Here is a 21,569-nt window from a genome sequence, read left to right as displayed (position 1 = left end):
CAATGAGAAATCACAATTATTTTGCTCTTGTCACTAGGCACATACACACATTTGTTAGGTACAATTGGTAATTACCAGATTGGACTCCCTTTAGCCTTCACAACTGCCTTATTCTTTATGGCATAGATTCAACAAGGTGCCAGAAACATTCCATAAGATTTTAGATTATATGATGCTCAGTTGGTCATAAGGGTTGGCCCCTTTTTGTGCAAAGAAAATTACATTACACATTAAAAAAACAGCCTGTTCAACTGACACAAGGCAGGATGGATCCAAACGCTCATTGGGTTTACATCAAATTCTTACCCTACAATCCAAACGCAATAACAGAATTCAGCACTCATCAGACCAGACAATGCTTCTCCAATCTTCTGTTGTCCAATTTTGTTCTTAGCTGACAGGAGTGGCTTGCAGCGCAGTCCTCTGCTAAGGTTGCCCATCTACTTCAAGTTTTGATATGTTGTGCATTCAGATACGGTGTTCTGTGTAACTTTGTTGTATAGAGAGGTTACAGTGAAGTTCTGCAGGTAACAAGGCAGATATCAAAGATAGTTTCTCTTTTTTGAACCATCCTTTGTAAACTCCAGAGATCCAATTCCAATCCAATCCAATTTTATTTATAAAGCACTTTAAAATATCCAGCACAGGACCAAAGTGACCAAAGAGATGGTTTATGGGAAAATCCCAGTGGATGAGCAGTTTCTGAATTACCCAGGCACCAACAACACCAACAACCACACCACATTTAAAGTCACTTAAATCACCTTTCTTCCCTACTCTGATGCTCAGTTTGAACTACTTGATAAGTAGTTGAACACATGCACCCAATAAAGGGGCCAGTGAGTGTTTTTAAAAGGGATTACATTAAAGATTGAATGAGGAAAATATCAAAGCAGATTATCTTATCACAAGAAAGCAGGCAGGTTTGGTTTCGTGTTATGTTTTTTAGAAAATGGAAAGAAGACGAAGGTAGATGTTTGATTTCATATTAGAAATGAGCAGAGAAACATGACATAACCACCTCTGGTACAAAATGCAAACACTTTCTTTGTGCAGTAAATTTAGACTACATTTTCCTGGAAAATATCATCCCTGGTGGTTTACTGAATTTGCATGGTAAAAGCGAGAGTTACGGGAACCAATCAAAATGCAGGCGGGGTTATTGTTGTACAGTTCTGCAGTCACTGCAATGTGCAATCAACATTTACTTTATAATGACAAGTTAGAGCAAAAAAACCTTCGATTACAGGTTAAAAAGAAAAGTTAACATAGCAGCACCAGTGGAGCCAAGACTACTGCTCTCAGAAACACAAACTGTATGCTCCTAAACCTTTAATTTGTCTGTTCAACAGGAATAAACAACTCATATAAATTGTAACATATCTACTCAGAGAAAGAAGCTGCTCATATGTGAAGCATCATGTGGTGGTTGAATGTTTGCACGTCCATTTACGCATAGTTAATGCTCCTCTATGCCTTTGATTAGCATTCACGTGTCTCTGTATGATCTGAAATGAAACTACACATACTAATGTTGATTCTAGCTCTGCCACCTGTCATACCGAGGCCCTCTGTGACTTGGCAACAGCACACTAAATGTAGTTCCTCCCTGTTTCCAAGGCAATGGCCAGTGACTCCTTGTGTCCTCGGGCATTTACAAGCCATCCACACTTCCTGTTTCATTTACTCGAACACTCAAAGCGGTGCGCCCACATCCCACTCAAGTAGGAAGAATGATCCTGTGAGTGGTACGCCGCATCTAATGAGGATAGCCGCCTGTACTTAGTGACTCTGAGTCATTTTCTACACCATAGAAGTGCATCCCAATGTGAAGCCCTGCCTAAGAGAAGGTTAACAGACACTGGAAGGGAACCCAGGGGGATGTTTTTAGAGAATAAGAGCCGAAATGACGTTGGAAACTACCTGTGAATAACACGCTCAGTACAACAGGTCGGTGATGCAGCAAAATATAGAGGGAGTGGGAGGGACAAGAGATCACTATGAAGTTGTGCTTGAATAACTTGATTCATGTCACACACAGCCAGGAATAAATGTGAAGGACACAAAAGTCAATATTTTATCCCAAAAAAAGTGGAAACGAGGAAAAGAAAAAATAGAAACCACTTGATAACCTTTCTACACCTTTCTCCCATCAATTCCATCAAAATGTGTGGACAGACTGAGCAAACAAATGAACTAATTTCCTCCACCTCCACAGTCCCCTCCCTCCCTCCCTCCCTCCCCTCCTCCTCCTTGTCTCCCTCTCTGAAGTCAATGAGTTGCGTCTCTAATTTAGCTGCTTGCTTCACTTCACATACAGCTCCTGTTCAAAATAGCTACAGGCCACCTGATGGCAGAGCTGCTTTCCTATTGGCCGGGCACTAGTAGAGACCCCAGCAGTGTCATAGTAACCATGGCTGCAGCTTATTACTGGCAGCCACAAAGCGCTGTATTGCAAAGGAGATACAGAAAGAAGATATGGGAATCAATAGTAAATGAAATGCCCTGATGTGAAATAAGAGGCAGGGAAATTGTATAAAAGCATTTCAACAGGTGATCAATGTGGTATTTTCTCACACTGGGAGACCGCAGTCTAGTCAATAGGCCTTAGTATAACATGTCAATAACAATAACAAAACATTATGGGCTTTGGGTAAGCTTTTTAAGGGATGTAGCAGATATAATATCAATGTTTTTAAATGCTACAGTTTCCCACATCTAATGGATGAAATTCCAAAAACCTTTGTTCACAGAAGGAGCAGATAGTGGGGAAAAAAGAAAAGAAAGGGAGGTAAAGTTCAGTAATGGTCCCGAACATGAACTGTTTTCCTTCCATTTTCTGCACAGTGGCTGCCATCGTGATGACTTTACACCTCCTTAGCATCGATATTGAATAAATGGAGGGGGGGAGGTAAAGAGGGAGTGCAACAGAACGTAGGGGGGTAATAGAATAAGGAGCGACGGCGGGATGGTAAAAGCAAGTGCTTTGAATAATGAGGGTTGAAAAGAGTCACCCTGCAGTAAGGAAATCAGTTAATACTACGGTAAAAAAAAAGGAAAAAGAGCTGTTCTTTCCATCTGAAGTAATTTATATTTGTTGGTGTCGGCTCTGTTCAGAAATCTCCTCGCCCTTTCACAGGCAAGCACTGACGGAGAGACCAGCAGCGACAAACCTGAAGTTCCTGATTGAGTTTGGCCCAGCATCAAAAGGAGGAGTTGGGTTACAAAGTGGCATGCAGCTAATCCAGACTAAATCACATTAAAGGAGACCTCTTGTGCTCATTTCCAACTTCATGTTTATTTAATAGACACTATTAAAGCAGCTTAAAGATAACCTTTTTAGCTCCCACCCTTCAAAATGTTCGAACAGCAGGTGGGTGGGGCTTCTGTGCTTACAGCCAGAGCTGTGTGTCGGCGATGACATCATAGAGAACTACAAATGTAGTTCCATATGTTGCTTTTGAATCATTTCCCTCATGGGAACAGTTTAGTACACATCAATCTATTATGGGGTTTTTATAAATTGTACGCAGGGACATTAAAGGAAAAAAAGAGAGGTCCCCTTTAACTAGCATACCGTATGTGATGTTTGCTAACTGGATGCATAGATGGGTATTACCTGACTAATCATCTGATGTGGTTTTGCACTGAGATCAGTTGATTGGCTGAGTTTTGCAGTTACTTATAATTGGGAAATAAAGTAGTAGTAGTAGTAGCAAATATATTTTAGTAGCATGCATTAAGCCTCAGCTTACAAAATGAAATTCTTCGTTTGGCATTGATGTTGTATTTGTCCCCATGTTTGTTCCTAACATCTTTAGAAAAACACAGCAGATCATCAGCAGTGTTTTTCTGTTATGCAAGGCAACAGTGCAGAGGTCAAACATGTTAATTTGTGAGTATCACAAACAACAGGAACACCACAGGTGTTGTCAGACTTCACAATGGGTTAGAAAGAAATAATTACCCTCAGAAAGCTCACACATACTGTGATCCTCTGCCCTGGTAATTATTCAGATAAAAATGCATTCACAATTGTCACATCAGAAGATGTGTAAATTTAAAAAAAAAAGCATGGAAAAACCACAAGATTTAATATTCTTTTCCTATCCGCTTTATCTCAGTGTCTCCTCGGGGCCACAGTCATCAAAGAGTTAAGAGAAGAAGAACACAACGATACAAGTAAGAAGTCTGAGAGCCAACTGTGTATTCATACCACATCCAGGGCGAGGTTAACTCAGTAAGAGAGGTAGGAGGGAAGAAATGGTGAAGTAGCAAAATATATGTCTCACAAACCTACTATTCACAGACCAAAGATTTCCTGGCTGAAGCTAATGGCCAGTGGCTGTAAATGGCCATGGCCCCTTCTCTGTCACAGCAGTGTCATGGCAACCAGATGGACGGAGAATGGAGATTACCAGAAAGATGTGTCATGGTCCTGGGTCTTTTGACCCAGCGTTTTAAGTTTGAGTTTATTTTGTTCATTAGGTTATCTAAGTTCATTTGGTTATTAGACTCCTTGTGTTTTCTTCCCCTGTATTTAAGCTTCCCCTCACCCTTCGTGTTTCATGCTGCGTGTCTTATGTTATCAAGTTTGTATTATTATGCCTAAGTGTTTCTAGTTATTATTTTCCCCTCGTGTTTCCAACCATGTTAAATCTCCCCTGCTCTTCATGCGTTTCATGTCTGTGTCTTACGTTGTCAAGTTCGGGTTGTCATGTCTATGTCTCATTATGTTTCCTGTTTTATTGTGAAGAGGTCTGGTGTTCTGTGTTCATCATGTTCAGTTTTACTCTCCCACTGTGACGTCATTATGTTCATGTGTGCCAGCTGTTTCCTCATGTGTCTCCACTTCCCCTAATCACCTCCTGTGTATTTAAGTCCTCTGTTTTCAGTGTGTGATTGTCAGGTCGTCTGTTGTCCACGCCATGTTTCCTATGCCATGCTTCCAAGTTTCTTGTCTAGGTTTTTCTTATTGTTTGTTTAGATTTCCCAGTTTAGGTTTGTGTTAATTTTGCTTCAGTTTGCCTTGCCCTTTGTTTGTACCTTTTTTACCAGCCATATTAAACGGCTCGCTTTTTGTTAACATTCAAGTTTTGTTCCCTGTTCCTTGGAGTCTGCATTTTGGGTCCTTTTTCAATTCATACAGTCTGCCCTCGCCAGACTGTGACAAGATGAGTCATGGAGTGAACTCATCAGAAATCCCCACAAACAAGCAAACGTTGGAGTGTAAAAGCAAGTGTTCTAATACTGAACTGTTTGATGGACAAAACCCATTGGAGTTTGGAGTTTATCATTATTGAAAATCTTTCTTCGTTGCTTTTGAGACGTATAAATCAAGAAAGCACAGGCTGCCAAATTCTGACACCAGTAGAGAAAAGGTTTACAACACAAGCGACACAAGCAAAAGATCAATCTCAGGACATCTGCTGTGATGATCCTCGAGAATAAGGGAGAAGACAAAAATTAGATTTTCTGTTATACTTTCACTTATTTTACCATAGAAACAAAACTGTGATCATTATTAACGGCATTTAAACTCCCTAGAAATCTAAAAATCAAATTATTTTAAAGTATAAAGATTATTATATTTGCCTGTATACATTAGACTGGGACCAAATGTATATAGTGTACATAATGAACCAACTGTGTAAATGTAAGTAAGATGGAAAAACAAAATAATTCTAAAGACATTACTGTGCAGTGCAAAAATTCACTTGTAATGAAATTTGTTGGTAATATGTTTACATATCACTTATTAAAGCCGGCTTTTTTCAATTAGGACCTTAAACTAAAGCTATAAAAATTCTTTCTATCAGTGACCTAGAGAAAGTTATTCATGCTTTAATTATATCTGGACTGGATTATTGCAACAAATTATACGGACGGACGGAGCAAAAACAGCTGGTTCCAAATGTTGCTGCTAGCCTCCTGATAAGGACACAGAAGCGTGATCACAGTTAATTCTTAAATCGTTTCCCTGGCTTCCTGTGAAGTACAGGATTAATTAATTAAATACTGTTGCTCACATATAAGTGCTTGGCTTGCATGAGCTTGCTCCTGGTTATTTATGAGATCTTTTACAATGTCTGTGTCTCATGTTGCTCACTTAGGTCTTCTTGATCAGTAGCTTCTAATAGTTTTTAATTCCTGAAGCTTGTACAGCTGAATACATGAATTACCATCATTATGACTCTTTTCATTGTTCTTAAAAGATTTGTATTGTTTCGATAATTTTACTTGCTGTGCAGCGCTTTGGACAATGTCTGTTGTGTTTAAATGTGCTACATACAAATGTGCTACAATTTAAAGCTAATTCTTATGCAAAAGATCATAGTTTCATTAGCAGATTTTAATGAGACATATACATGCTATAATACACACAAAATACAAACATTGTGTAAGTTAATTAAATATGTTAGCAATGCAACATAAACAGCCTAAATCAAGATCAAATTTGGAAACTCCTGAGCCTCAGTCCTTAGTGCTCACTTGCACATAAATGAATCAAAGTGATGACTTGTGTCATGTGGGCGCATGTGCGTCCCTATGTACAAAACTGCTCATTTAAATTAGACAAAATAATTTTGCAAAACAACAACACAATATATAAGTTTCATTTGTCCATCTGTCAATACTCAATTTACAGAAACGTCACAGTGGTGCCATTTATTCTTTCTACTTTCTAATAAAAAAGGGTTAATGCAATCACACCTGAGATCAGATAAAATGACAAATCTCAGGATTTCTTTCTAGAAAATTGAAACATTTCAACATGTATTTTCATTCCCATATTGTTATTTACTGACAGTAGATGATCAAATGTTTGATATAAATTGATTAATAAAAAGAGGAAACATTTTTTAGCTGCAAATCATTACAAAAATATTCAACTGAAGTTTAACTCAATTATTGCCCTAAACCAACTACAAACATAATGGAAACCCGCGCAACAAGGACGATATCAAGTCGTAGTTCTCTTAAAATATTCTGCAGTTCCAACACCAGTGATCAACAATTCAACCGAGGCCAGAGATTGAGGGACAGCAGTAAAAGAAACCCCCCTGAAATGGCCACAGTCCTGGTCTGAGAGGCAGTCCACATAGCTGCAAACGCAACGGTGAGGACTGGAAGTCTAATTAAAAACACAGCGCCTTTCCAGCAGCTGTGGCCCGGCCCAAAATGGAATCGCACAGTCGTATAGTCAAGGGGGAGCAAAGAAAGCCGCAGAGCAGGGGGTATAACGCTATCAGGACGGTACACAAAGTTATATTCTCCAGTCATATCTCAAAGCCTCTGCTGAATTTTCAAAAAGTTAGTCCATTCAGAAAGGAAACTGATACACACTTGCATTACATACTTTGAGTCAGGCACAGCAGAAAGTGCACAGCTTGTAGATTAATCCAGATCCTTCTTACCAACACAGGCCTTTGAATCCTCTCAGTCCTCTCCATACCTCGTTTGCCACACTCGCCACACCACGGCAAACCAAGGGGGCAACGCCAGAGTCCGCCGACAGAGTAACGTGTATATCGTGGGACCTAGTGTGAGTGTCTAGCTTAACAAGTGCATGAGTGTATGTGTGTATTTGTGAGTGTATGTGTGTGTGTGACAGGAGAGAAAGCCAGAAAAGAGTGTCGTGCGCCCGAAACTAAGTGAGCGCTCTCTTAACCTCCAACCCTTTCGCACACACACACCCTCACACACACATATCCACCCCCCACCTCCACAACCCAGAGGAACGTGAACCTTGTGTAGAGGAAGGGAGCTGGAACTGGCTGGGGGTCAGGTTGCAGGACTTGTGCTACATTTGCAAACTGGGGAAATATATTTAGCCCTGGCTGGGCAGAAACAGGGACGTGAACACACTGAGACCCAGAAGGAGGCTTGGTATGCAGTCGTCAGCCATTCAGTGCCCCAGCTGACGTGGGAGAAGACTGGGGCAGTGCCCAGGGAAACCCCCTCCCCTCTCTCTTTTTTGCTTCAGTCCCCCTTGCCTCTGTCCTGATCTCATTCTTCCCAATCTCTCTCTAGCTCTCTCTGTTTCTTTGTCTATCTCTTGGAAACAGGGGTATCAGATGAGGAATAATATGGATATGAGCAGAGGTAAAACAGACAAGAGAGGTAGTCAGTGCAGCATTAGGGAATGGAGGACATGAAGAGCAGCGATCTGGGCTGTAACACTTTGAAGCAACTGGCGCTTGATGACTCGAGCCTTTGAAGCATCTGTTGAATAGTTACCGCTCATACCCCATGACCTTCTACATTTTAAACATTATCCAAAATAGGACACTATTAAAAGGCTAAAAGGAGGCAGTTGGAGAGCAGATACTTGTAGGTGGAGGTGTTGTGGAGGCAGCAGGTAGAAAAGTCTACTGTGTCCACCAGAGGGCAACCTTTGACACAATGACAGGGGCTTCTTCATGGCTATAGGCCCCACCACCCCTTCCTGACTTGTGTTTGTAACCGGTGACAACAGAGTCAGCTGAGGGACGGTGAAAAAACAGAGAGCTGCTAACACATATACCAGCTGGCTCCTCGAGCAGCCAAACACAGCAGCAACTGGGGCTCTCTGCTGGGATTCATATGTCAGATCTGACAGGAGGACGGCTTGCATCTCTCCGGGATCTAAACACTCAAAGTCTTCATATATGGCAACCAAGCCAGGATTTGTCTATGGGAAGATTAATGGGTCTTGGTATTCTGATGTCAGAAATGAATCTGTGTTTAAAGCAAAACCACATGCAAGTTTGACTTATTCTACTTTTTAAATGATTCAAATAGTTTTTAAGACATTCAAATTGTAGATAAATTTTCCTATATGGCTTTTTTTGATGAGTGAAACATATTTCAAATATTGCAAAACTCTAACTAACTAACTGAAACAATATTGCAGGTCTTGTAATGCAAATTTAGCACTCAACCTACTAAAATATGTCATATCTTTGCCGTAATGCAATGAACTTTGCACTGAGGTGAGTCTTATTCAGGTGGAAGTTCTCATATCACAATGTTAATTTATTCAACAGCAGTTATCAGTTAGTTATCTATCACATTAATCACACAGAGCATGTTAAAAAGAAAAATTTGATTCGACTGCAGGGACTACTGTGAAAACGGGGGAATTCTGGCCCACTCTCCTTTACAACGTTGCTTGAGGTTAGCAGGGATTCGTGTATGCACAGCTCTCCACATCATTTCAATCAGGTGGAGGTCCAGACTTTGACTGGGTCATTGCAACAGCTTGATTCTGTTTTTTCATAGCTATTCTGATAAAGATTTGCTGTCTTGCATCTGCAACCTACCTCCACCTCAACTCCAACTTTCATGCTATGTCTGGTATAACAAAAGGACCTTTTGTGTTTTATCCTCACTCTGTTCTGTGCATCGGTTTGCTGCTGCTCTCTACTGTGATTTGTATGCAGACAAGCTCAAGGATAATATTTCAGTAAAAGCACTAATCGCATGCTCACTACAGTAATGCAATAGTTAGTATTCTGACAGTGTACAAAAGATATGTTGTTTTATTAATTTTTCTAGCTCCGACAGCTCAGAATGGTTTCTGGCATTTTCTGTCCTGTAGTAATTGTTGTTCAAGATTATTGGATTTCAAGTCCACTATGAACACCTGTGTTTTACTTGTGGGCAGACAATGTAGACATACCAGCACACAAGTATAAATACAAACAACAACATTGTCCAATACTGTAGGGATTGAACCCTGTACTGTAAATTACACTTTATGGTTTACACTTAAGCATGTGGAGAGGTGGGGAGGCCCCCCCCAACAGGGCCAGACTGCCAAATATTACCTCCTGCAGAGGGAAATAGCAGTCTTCTTTTGAATATAGTCATCCTCATTTAGCAGATTGTTTGTCTTTCAGTTTGTTTTCTTTTTAAACGTGAAGTCGTATCAGCATCGGCTTAAAAACTAAACTACTGGACATCACTGGTGATTAAATCCGGAAAATACAATTGGGTTCATTCTCTGTAAGAGATGCTTCATGTAGACGTTTAGGGTTAGAGAGGAATAGGAAGTTCAGGCTGGATTTCACATTGTCCGAAGGATCTTGTTGTGTCCTTATTAGAAGTCATGTTTTTATTATAACAGCCTTTCTAAACTGATGTTGCATCACGAAGCAGTGATGGCTGTGTCTGTTTTTTGGGTTGTTAATTTGACAGACAGACTCGTTGTCATTCAGTGTACAGCAAGCGTACAAGGAACAAAATTTCACTGCAGTTGGTTCAGCACAGGGTGAAAGTATAAACACCTATGCTAAATATATAAAAATATATAGAATCCAAAATTACCATATAAAATGCAATGCTTAAAGCAACCGGTGAAATTAACATATAGAAACATGGTATCAAATTAGATTTCAGCACTTCCGATGACCTCGGGAAAAACGCAAGTGCATAACCTGGTGGTCCTGCACCGAGTGCTGCAGAGCCTCTTTCCAGCAGGGAGAGCAGTCCATGGTGGGGGTGTTAGAGGTCCCTGATGAGGGTGTTTTGGCTTGAGATCATGGCATGATTGATCCAAAAAAGGTGAACATAAATATGCAAGTAAAAAGTATTTTGTTTACTGACATCATCACCAAATACTACTGGAGCAAATACAATAATCCCAACTTCACACAACAGCAGCAGCAGACAGTCCCTGCCTGTATTCACACACCTGAAGGCAGAGTGTGTTTTTGTTGAACTTGACACTGCACAAACACGTAGGCTGCACCCACACACACACACACACGCACAAACACACACACACGAGCAAACACAACCCCATCTAAACATGCTCTCCTTCGTCTCTCCATCCCACTGTGCCTGCACACAAGGAGAGATTCAGTAGCCCGGTTGCCGTGGAAACCAGGCCGAGTGTACCAGCCGCTCCACTGTTGGTTGATTGTGGCTCTCGTCTACTCGTGTGTGTGTGTGTGTGTGTGTGTGTGTGTGTGTGTGTGTGTGTGTGTGTGTGTGTGAAAGAACGAGTGTGCACTTGCGTAGGTGTGTGTGAGAATGTAAAGCCTATACAGGGCTCTGCTTTCAGTTGTTCGGCTAATAAGGGCTATATGTATGAAAAACCTATATAACGCATCTTTATGCTTCTTTTTCTGGAATAAACACCTTAAAAAAATATCTTAACATAGTTTAAAAAATTGTGTGCATGTGTGGAAACACTCCATACACTTAACAGTTGAGTTGCTAAATCACTTTTTACATTATGTGCAACATTTTGGCAGCTCAACATCAACCCTGACAACTCTGATGAGTGGATCTGATGTGCAGTAGTGTAAGGCATGGGAGCATATTTATATCATGAAGCATGAAATCATCCTTACTATATAGGTAATGCGCTCGTTATACAGCGTGGGTGATATGAGCCCTGTCTACCTGTAGTCCACCGTCACAAATTTAATGAAGAACAAGGCAGTGGGAAGGGGGGTATGTGCAGGCAAGGGATGTGGCTAACCTTTAGAAACCACAGGGGAGTTGAGCTCCCTGTGTTCACCACACGGCAGTGAGATTTTTTTTTTTTCTGAAGAAACACCAGTACTGAACAGGTAAATGTCATTCAGCTCGCGGCGCATCATTCCCTCTCTCAAATGAAGAGGTCAGGTGGAAAAGGGGGGCTCATTTAGCTGCGGCGCAGCATGTCTTTGAGAAATGTCACAGCCAGACAAGGACTGCTGCGTGGGTCATGAGCGTGTGATACCCAAACCAACTCCTTCAACCCCCCGAGGAGAAGAAATGTTCACAGCTCAAGAAGAAAGGCTTCTTCAGTCATTCCGAGCAGGAACATTAACATCTTCGGCATGAGTAAGACTTGGGGATTGGGATTCACAGTCGGACCTGGAGGAATCTGTGCAGATGTTGCTCAGCTCAAACTAGTTGAGAATAATGCTGTGATGCACAGCTGCATCCACAGGGGTTTTAGTAAGATATTATCATATCATGAATGTTTATTTATATAGTGTGTGTGCTGCCTGTGACATGCACAGGTAAAGAGAGAAAGAACTGCAAACATAAAAATGTAACCTACTCTTAACTCTGCAATAAAACACTTATTGGTTCCACACTTATTCTAGCTGCCATAACAATTTTTTTATATTAAATATTATGTTTGTTTATTAGACCTGTCTACAACCATTACACTTAAATTCATATGTATGGGATAAAAACTATATTTTTTTTACTTTGAAGAGAATGAAATATAAGTAATACAGAGAAAAATATACAGTGAGAATGTTTAGAATCCAAAACTGTTTCTTGTTTCTGATTTTCAGAAACAAACAGATTATGATGCAGTAATCCTGAATACTTCTGATAATTGGGCAATTTATGTTTCAGAAAAACATGTTTTCAGTGCTCACCTTTCAAATTCAAATTCAAATTTTATTTGTCACACACACAACCATACGCAGTATGACATGAGGTGAAATGCTAATAGCTGTGCAATGCCCGACCATTAAATGACAGTAGGTTTACAGTAAAATATACAAATTTACAGGTTACTACAAAATTTACAGATTTTAACTTAGAAATTTACAGTAAATTTCGTTAAATGCATCAATGATGTATTCAATATAAATATATCAATCAATCTGTATCAATATAAATATGTTGTAAGTGATGATGATTTTCCAGATAAATGTTACTTATCTGGAAAATTCACATATTCAAATAGTTTGTTTTATGTGACTAAAACAAAATGTGACCAAAAATGTGGTTTTGGTTGTTTGTTTGTTTTTTTTTAATAAAAATGACATTGTATGGTAGTTGTGAAAAACTATAATACTAAATGAATGAGAGGTTAAATAGAATATCTAACTACATGAGGATCATGTTGTTGATGTTTTCAGTTACTTGTGGATGCGGTGGATAAATTTATGTGCAATAAAGTCACCCATAGATATTGTTATTATACACATGTTAAAGTGGATGAGGATTACTGTTGCCAATGTAAATGTATCTAAACAACATTTTTTTGCAGGCTTTAACACAGCTTTGCAGTCATTCTCTGGCACTGGAAGAGTCAGATTAGGATTAATTACAAGGGCTAACAATTTCCATGGAAATTCTTATGAGCTTTGGACAGACTTAATACAAAGTATTTTTTCTTTTTTTAGTATATGTGATAAACTAACAGTACCACTAACTCATTTTATCTTCTTATTTTTCATTCTTTGCCCTGTTGTGTTTTACACTTTTATTTCATATTGTACTACAGATATATGTTAGCTATTTTTTTGTTACAATGTGTTCACTGTGTTGTGTTTTGTATTGATTTACACATTTAAATAATCTCTTGTAACATTTCAATTTGCATATGTTAAAAAAAGGGAATAAAAACTTTAATAAATTCAATAAACCACGAGTTTTCATTAGCAACTCTTGAAATGCAAAGGCACTAAAAGTTCTCACTTGATTCCATTAAACTTGTAATTCTTCATTAAACAAGATGAGGCCAAGTCTGGCGCCCTCATTAAATCTGAGGGAAGGATTAGGTGTGAAATGTTACCTGTCGGACAAAGCTGTTTGAGGTGGTGTCAGATGAGGTGCTTCCATCTGAGCGCTTAAATCGGCTCTTCCTCTTGGCGTACTTTCCCTGAAGGTTTTGAGAAAAGAGAAAAAAAAACAGAAAAGGTTTAATTATGTTCCTTTACGATAATTATCTCGACATATTTCTCGAAAAACCTTGTTTCCGAGGAGCATGGCAGCCATTAACATTTGGTGCAGCGTTTGTAAAAGCTTCTGAATATGATCAGGCGGTTAGATGGAGCCAGAGATAAAGCAGCCCAAGTCCCAGACCGTAGAGGAAGTCGAGCAGAGAAAATGTGTCCAGCGTGTTCGTGAACTGCCTTCATTACATGTCATTTTTCATGTTGTGATGCAAACTGGGACCTTGTAATCTGATTGGTAGACCCCTGGCAAACGGCCTGTCCGGGTTGTGCAGAGGCCACACATTGCATTATGAGCCCACCCTGCCCACATTGTCATGGGAACGCAATGCCGACTAATCGCATTTGTCTGCAATCAGAAGGATGGCGTTGTTGTTCTTTCAGCATGAAAAGCGAACTGCTGATAAGGAAATAAACATAGTCGATTAATATACAGAAAAGACATGCTACCACATAGAGAGCACATTAATACACACCTCAGGTAATCATCCTCCTGTTGCTGCATGCTCACAGGGGGTATAGCTCAGTGGTAGAGCATTTGACTGCAGATCAAGAGGTCTCTGGTTCAAATCCGGATGCCCCCTAGTTTTCAGCATGTTTAAGCAGGAACAGCTGTGGCATTTCCCATTAAAGGACTGCACGGGTGTGTATTTTATTTTGTTTACACAGGTCATCTGCATCTGATGTGATTCCTGAGAAAAACACACTAAATGTCTATTTGATTCTTTTTCTCTTTTTTTCACATTAGTTTACAAAACAAACCCAACAGGAAACTAGCTCGAGACAGCCACTCCAAAACACTCACTCTAGTTTCTAGTGAAAACTATCCTCTGTTAATGTTAACTATCACACAGCAGAATAAACTATCTCTCTCAGGATTGCTTTCCCCATAATGCCCATAATCCCGAGTGTATGAACACACTGTACAATACAATAAAAGCATAAAAGAGGTATTGGTTGTCTCAAACAGCCTGAGGGAACTGGCATGGAGTTTCTATGAAATGAGTAACATGGGCTAATTTTAGCTTAAAACTTATCAGTAAAATTAAAAAAGGATGAAAAAAAATTTGAGTTTTCCTTTTTTGCCCTTTATTTGGATCCACAAAAGTATAAAGCAATAAAAGCTGATATGGATTCCAATCGTATTTTGCTAGTGACTAAGATACAATTGGCTAATCTGTCCATGTTAGCAGGTAGCTGATTTGGACCAATACAAAGCCAGTTTCACCAGTGAAGATGTTTGTTTATTTTTATACACATATTTGACCAATTAAAATGAAAGAATTTTGTAAATAAAAACTAAAATGTGATCATCATAAATATTTCCAGTGTTGCTCATGACATGAAAAGATATGACTTATGATTAAAAAAGACTTAAAAATTCAAAAGAGGTGTGAGTTTTCTTAAAAGGATACACAAAAGGTCAGTAATCAGCATGAAACCCTAACATATTCTCTTCAGTGACACTCTAATAAACCATCTGTTTGCTTTATGGTTCCCATGAGAAACAACTGCATTTACCTGCTACTGTTTCCAATCAGCCCCCCAGATCCTGTACACAAACATGCTCACCATTGTAAACACTGAACAACTACCTCAAAACTTCCCAAATGTCAGTATATATTGGCTAATCTTGAATTGGCAGGTGGGATCCAGAGACAGATTAACTACAAGCCAACAGTGAGTGTCCTCGACTCAGTATTTTGCTATCACTGTCACATTATGTTCAACGGGGCAAACCGAGGCCCTTGGATGAATGATGCTGTCACGCCTGCTTTTAAACAAACATGACCTGTTACACCAGCGCCAACTGGTGCGAACATAAAAGCACGCTGCGGCCGAGAGGTTTCCAGTGTTAACAAATAAAAGGGAACACATCTGTTACATGTTCTTCTCCAAAAAATCCAGCTCAGGAATCCATTTCAATCAATCTTAAGCCTCCAGCAGCGCAAAAAAATTATCTACAGAGCCTTCTGTTGTATGCTTGATTTAGTATTTTTGATGGGATAGGATGAATACACCACAGGATGTTCCACAGAAAAAAAGACAACCTCTGATGAACCCACAACAATTACTGTGTTTCAATGTTCGGCTAACATGGGTAGTGGGTTTTTAATATTGAAATGAAATATGAAGTGTTGATACAAGATATTGTCAATGATGTGGATGGGCAGCTGTACTTTGTGCTGCTCAGATTTAAAAATAGAGGATGACATCACTGCTGGCAAATCTGTCCACCTACACTGACTGAAAGAATCCAAGAATCATGACTTCTCTGAAGATGTGCTGTGTGCGTTCATGAAAATATTTTGTCACGCAAAAATATCAAACAGATGTTGGTTTGTATTCGGATATTTAACTTAGAAGAATATTCACAATCACAATGTCAGTCCACATCAGTAAAAGGCATACAGGATGTGCTATTCGGGGTGCTTCACTCTGCCTACAGTTGCTGTTTTCTGTAAGCCGCTTTGCAACCCACGTTCACATCAGCTCATCCTTTTCACGGTTTATCTGACTTTGTCGGTATTTTCATTAATGCCCCCTCTGTTCCATGCATGGGTCTTGCTCCTGCTCTGTTACATCTCTGCAGCCTACAGTTTCTGTGCATCAGCTGATAACATTTAATCTTGGTGCTGCTCACATCCCCCTTTTGCTTGGATGTTAGTCTTAGAGCGTCCAACTGGCAAATCCCACATAGTGAAAACACAAAGTTAATTTCTGGCACAACACACCTACTTCCAAGGTGCATGGAGAAGGCTCATCGCCTAAAGACGCTGAAGCGCCAGCAATAATTGTATGATGAGGAACAACTTTAATACCTTACCATGTCAGGTTGCGGCCCTCATCAGGGTCATGAAGAACTATATTGCAGACAGCATTTCAAACATATGGATCCAGTATAAATAACCGCCAATCCACTCAAATGTATAATGTGTAATTTAATTAATCCTATTGATTTTGTGTGAGTTATCATCTAACATTGAGAGGTGATTGTGTTTTGATATCCAGGCAGTAGTAAGATAATTTGGTTGGATAGTCTCAGTTTCACATCTTTCTTATAACAGCAGCCGCGTACTCACTGAAACAAGCTAAACACTCTTCGTTTTCCTAGCGATACAAGACAAAATCCATGGTTCTTGACCTGTGTGCAAATATACTGTCATGTTTACCTGTTTTTCTTGGTAATGTTCTGTCCTTTGAGTCACATTTTGCTGCTACAACACACACAAAAAAAAGTCCAACAATGGCTGAACTTTTTTTAATGTTTCACCTGAAGTGTTGACCCTTTTTTAAAATAAAGGTTTTATAGAATCTGTTCTAATGTTTTGTATCATTGGGGTGATCGTGGCTCAAGAGTGGGGAGTTTGCCTTGTAATCGGAAGGTTGCCAGTTCAAGCCCCGGCTTGGACAGTCTCTGTGGTTGTGTCCTTGGGCAAGACACTTCACCCGTTGCCTACTGGTGGTGGTCAGAGGGCCCGGTGGCGCCAGTGTCTGGCAGCCTCGCCTCTGTCAGTGCGCCCCAGGGCGGCTGTGGCTACAATGTAGCTGCCATCACCAGTGTGTGAATGGGTGGATGACCGGATATGTAAAGCACTATATAAATACAGGCCATTTACCATTGGTTGTATGGTAATCTGCCTTTCAATAGGACCAGACTGGTAAGATTTTAGGGAGGACTCAGGTCCAGCTTCTTTTTTTTAAATAATAAAATATCTGTGTTGTTTGATGAGTGGACATGCCACAAATCAATTTCTCATTGGGGACAATAAAGTTGAAATTGAACCCAAAAGTAGCCTCACAGCCCGATCCCACTGTTTGCTATGCTGGAGAAGCTCCTGTGCCACTAAATTTGTCAGCAATTAAGCTGGTAAATTTTATCACATCTCACAGCGTGTGTGATATCAGGTGCATACATGCATTAGCATGCATGTTTGCATGATTGGAGCCATGATGGAGCTGATTTCTGTCACCAAAGAGCAGAGAAATGCCAAAGGAAGTGGGATGGGAAGCTTCCTGCTGGTAAACATCCTCCCAGATTAAGTGTATAATTAAGGAGGGTGCTGTTTATGAAAGCAGGAAGGCAGGGAGTATAAGGGGTGGAGGGTGGCACACTGAAAGGTATCACAAACATATTTCATTCTTTTAACCAGAACCTTCTATACAATATTGTGCTCAGAGAGCCCAACTGATCTGCAATGTGACAGCGGTCAGCAGACACAATCTTTAATCTAAGCTGCCCTCAGGCTCCGAAACTGGATAATTTCTCGGCACACAGTTCATTTCTTCTTCCGTGTTAAAGAACTGGCTGGTGAGAGAACTCTGGCCATTTCCTGCAGGATATTAGAAATGTGTCTTTTTTTCTTCTTCTTCTCTCTCTACAGCAGAAACACAAGTGCATATAACAGCGTAGCCCACTGCAGGTCAACATGAACTTTACATCTAATCTGCCTGGCACAAGGGCCGTGCCCATCTGCTTCTCACCACAGCCTCTCAGCAGATAAAGATCTGATTTCTAAAAACAGACATCTCACATGAGGTGAGAAGGCGAGAGCAGGATGGGCATAGTGGCACATTCAAAGTGGATGGAGAGCTGAGGGGGAGAAGTGGGAGTAAAGAGGAGAGAGCGGGACTTGGCAGGGTTTGAAGCGCTGGTTGTCTGTGATGGTGAGGTGTTCTGTTTTTTTCCCCTTCTCCAGAGAGATAATGACTGAGCCCAGCGTGGGTGTGTTTGTTCTAGATATTCTCATCTTTTTTTTTTTCTTTTTTTTGTCATCCATTTATGTCTAAACATGCCCACAACGTCATGTCACTTCCTAAGCCACTCTGTATTTGTGGCTGTAAAACAGGTGACATCATGGGGAGATAAAAGCTATCAATGAGTTATTATTATTTTATTTTATGTTTGTTTGTTTATTTGTTGGTATTTTGGGAGGAGGGGTTACAAAATGGGAAAAATGTCAACAACATAAACCAACTCCACCTATGAAAAACTCAAGTCGCTCTTTCATTTATGGAAATTATTAAATCCCCCCCGCAAAAAAGAAGAAGCTGGTCAATTCAACATGTTACTCGATAATTAGACATCAATTAAACAAAGGCGTGGTTTTCCTGGGAACCCTCTGGTCAGACGGCATATAAACAAGCGTCACATCACAGTTACATAGCACAGACTTATTAACGCCAGAAAAAATTAAACACAGAACAAGGATGTAGCTATAAATCAAAAAACTAGAATATTTCATCCATTTCACTTCTTCTTAAAATCATTAATTTGACTAAATTCATCCGTGCAACGTACACGAGCGTCTCGGCACCCCGAAGGCAAATTTATCGACTTAATTGGAGAACAACCTGTTAATCTTCAGAAGTGCAGCAGCTTTAATGGTCACCAGCATCATATAGAGTATGAATTCAAAATAGTAGACGTGGGATTTTTAACATAATACTCCCATAATATTTAAGCTTTACCCTCTTCCCGTGTCTTGGTCTTACCTGTGTGTGTGGGTGATGGTCGAACATGTCCATTTGGATCTCCTGGGTTGAGGTCGAAGGCGTCCTGGACATACTACTTTTCTGTACCATTTGATTTAACTTTTTAAAAATCTAATTTCAGTTTCTAGTTTCGTGTGTTTACGATGGTGTCGATCGACTCATCTTTTTTTTTTTTTTTCCTTCGGAGAGAATGAAGCCGCTGATGCGTCTAAGCTGGTTGATAATATAATGGCAACAGCTGCCTCCTTCCAGCCTATAGCGTTACACACTGTCGCACCAGGCTTTTACACAAGAGTCAAGTTATGGGTGTGACGCACGGGTACATCCGGTTATCCTGCTTTCAAAACAAAATTCTTTGAATAGGAAAGAAGCATCACTACAAGTTTTGTTATTTTTACCTGTTTGAAAGTTTTCGATGTTTATTCCGCATAGCACATGTTCAAAACTACGTTTGTTATGTATAAGAAGGTAAAGGTTGTAGAATATTAGAGAGAAATAAATTTGGCAGTGGTGGGGAGACAGAACTCCCTTTTCACAGTAAGAGACCTCTGGCAGAACCTGCTTTTGCAAAGAGCCTGAACACACAGCAGAGCAACTAAGGGATGCTTTGGGGACAGCTGATCCAGCACGACCTATGAACTTTGACCCCTGTGGTCCTTATGCGCTTTCAGGGTTAGCAAAATGCTCAAATGCATCGGTAATGCAAAGTGTTACTCTGCAGTAGGACAATAGGCCCAAACATACAACCAGTCATAAGCCGTGTCGGCGTAGTGTGTTACTTGGGCTTTTTCTTTTTAAAAGTATGTAATTAACATGTAATATGTCACATTTTTGGAATAATAACCCCAACGCTGGCCATAAGGAATTACACTCAGCTGAAAAAAGAACAATGAGATGAACTGTTCCCTGAGAGTTGAAACAACCTGCCTATCAACATCAAGGTTAAGTACAATATGTTTTTTTTTTCACTGTTTGCACTGTGTAAACAATGCAAAACACTTGTGCTAAAACTAATACATGGTACCAGTTTTGTTAAATTTATATTTGTGAAAGATGTAACAGTAGAAACTAATGGCTACAAAATCAGTCGACCTAGCGCAGGCAGGCTTTTATTTTGAAGGCAGGATCTTCTAACTACTCTCGGGTTTCTGTGTTTCTCTTTCTGTCTTGACGTCGATTCTTTTCCTTGTGTGCGCTCAACTCAACAGACTCCAGCTGGAAGCCGAGATCCACGCCCCACTGAACAGACCCCTCCCTCATTTATCGATTGATGGAGAGAAGCGAGACGCAGCGATGGATGCTGTGGGTGTGGATAGGCTGTCAAGCTGAGCCACTGGTCCCCGCACCGGGATCCAGGAATCAAAGGTCCTGCGGGGCTGTAATGGGGGGTGAGAATAGTTCAATTTGACAGCTAGTTTGTTGAAGCAGCAGGGAGTCTCAATGCCTTACGTCTCTATGATTTGAAGAAGAGGAGAATGATGTTGATGTGGCCTTGGGTAAAATAAATAAATAAAATAAAATAAATAAACTTTGAGCTATAATGCTGACCCAGAAGCAGGTAAGACTGTCTGATTTGCTAGGAGGGCCCAAATTTAGCGTTACCTAGCTAAATACAGAAATATTTTTTAAAAAACGAATCACTATCATCTCACAGTTTTAATGTATCTAGTAAAAAAGTTATAAATGATTAACTTAAAGCTTTCAAAATCATCAAACTAAACATAATTTTGGTCTCTTGGAGTTGGAACAACAACAGAAAAGACAAACGAGTGGACAGCTAAATGCAAATCATCACTTGTGGGCAGATGCATAGGCAAACCATCCCATGAGTACACATCCAGTAAACAATACATTTTATCTTTGTTGTCCTCTAACTTAAAAACATCCATGCCTTAACCAGCTCTTCAGCTAGCTATTTCCCGATTTGTCATTTGATGCTGAGCAGGTAGCATGCACCTGTTTTATTAAGGCGCATTGTTTTAGACCGAAAGTGAAAGCAAAGTTTTTGCCACCTTTCAATTGCTCAGATTTGACTTTTTGATGGCGTTATTTAGCCTAAGGCCCCGATATTAAATGTATCTGTTGGACAGACATTAGATGGAAGCCAGTAACAGAAGCATGACACATGAGTAGAGGGGAAACTTTTGCAGTCTCATGATTTGATTTAACTGCGTTTACTGTAATAAGTGCAGGCTCCACAGTAGAGACTCAGTGTAACAGTACAACTTTAATTACTTAAATCTTTTATTTATTTCATTAATTTGCATCCTGTTCTGCCTTTGCTTTTGATGACAGATTAAATTGTCTTTGACATGCAGGACAGTACAGATCTTGTTGCTGTTCCGCTGTTCAAACTATTTTTTAAACCCTCTTTGCTGAAGGGTTTGGTTG

At 40.0% G+C, this 21,569-nt stretch overlaps 1 protein-coding gene and 1 non-coding gene across 4 annotated transcripts in view; one reads left to right on the top strand and one right to left on the bottom strand.

Annotated features, from left to right (window-relative positions):
- cacnb1 (calcium channel, voltage-dependent, beta 1 subunit) overlaps window positions 1-19,424 on the bottom strand; it is a 39,705-nt gene extending 20,281 nt beyond the window's left edge. For 2 of the 3 annotated variants that reach the window (XM_085404507.1, XM_085404508.1), the window contains exons 1-2: window positions 19,179-19,424; window positions 13,523-13,609 (exon numbers count right to left, since the gene is read on the bottom strand). In XM_085404507.1, coding sequence (XP_085260633.1) covers window positions 13,523-13,609; window positions 19,179-19,268 — 177 coding nt within the window. In that variant the 5' untranslated portion in view covers window positions 19,269-19,424. Of the gene's footprint in view, window positions 1-7,418; window positions 7,696-13,522; window positions 13,610-19,178 lie in introns of those variants that run through there. The other variant, XM_085404509.1, reaches the window with a different exon arrangement.
- On the top strand, window positions 14,195-14,266 carry trnac-gca (transfer RNA cysteine (anticodon GCA)). Its single transcript has one exon. It is a non-coding gene; the product is annotated as a tRNA-Cys (tRNA).
- Window positions 19,425-21,569: the final 2,145 nt, after the last annotated feature.

The sequence above is a fragment of the Rhamphochromis longiceps genome, linkage group LG4 (genome assembly GCF_057381845.1).
Source record: "Rhamphochromis longiceps isolate RC_006_pf linkage group LG4, R_longiceps_female_GT1.1, whole genome shotgun sequence".
Taxonomy (NCBI): Eukaryota; Metazoa; Chordata; class Actinopteri; order Cichliformes; family Cichlidae; genus Rhamphochromis; species Rhamphochromis longiceps.
Note: the sequence above shows the minus strand (reverse complement) of the source record. Positions and strands in the feature narration are given on the sequence as shown.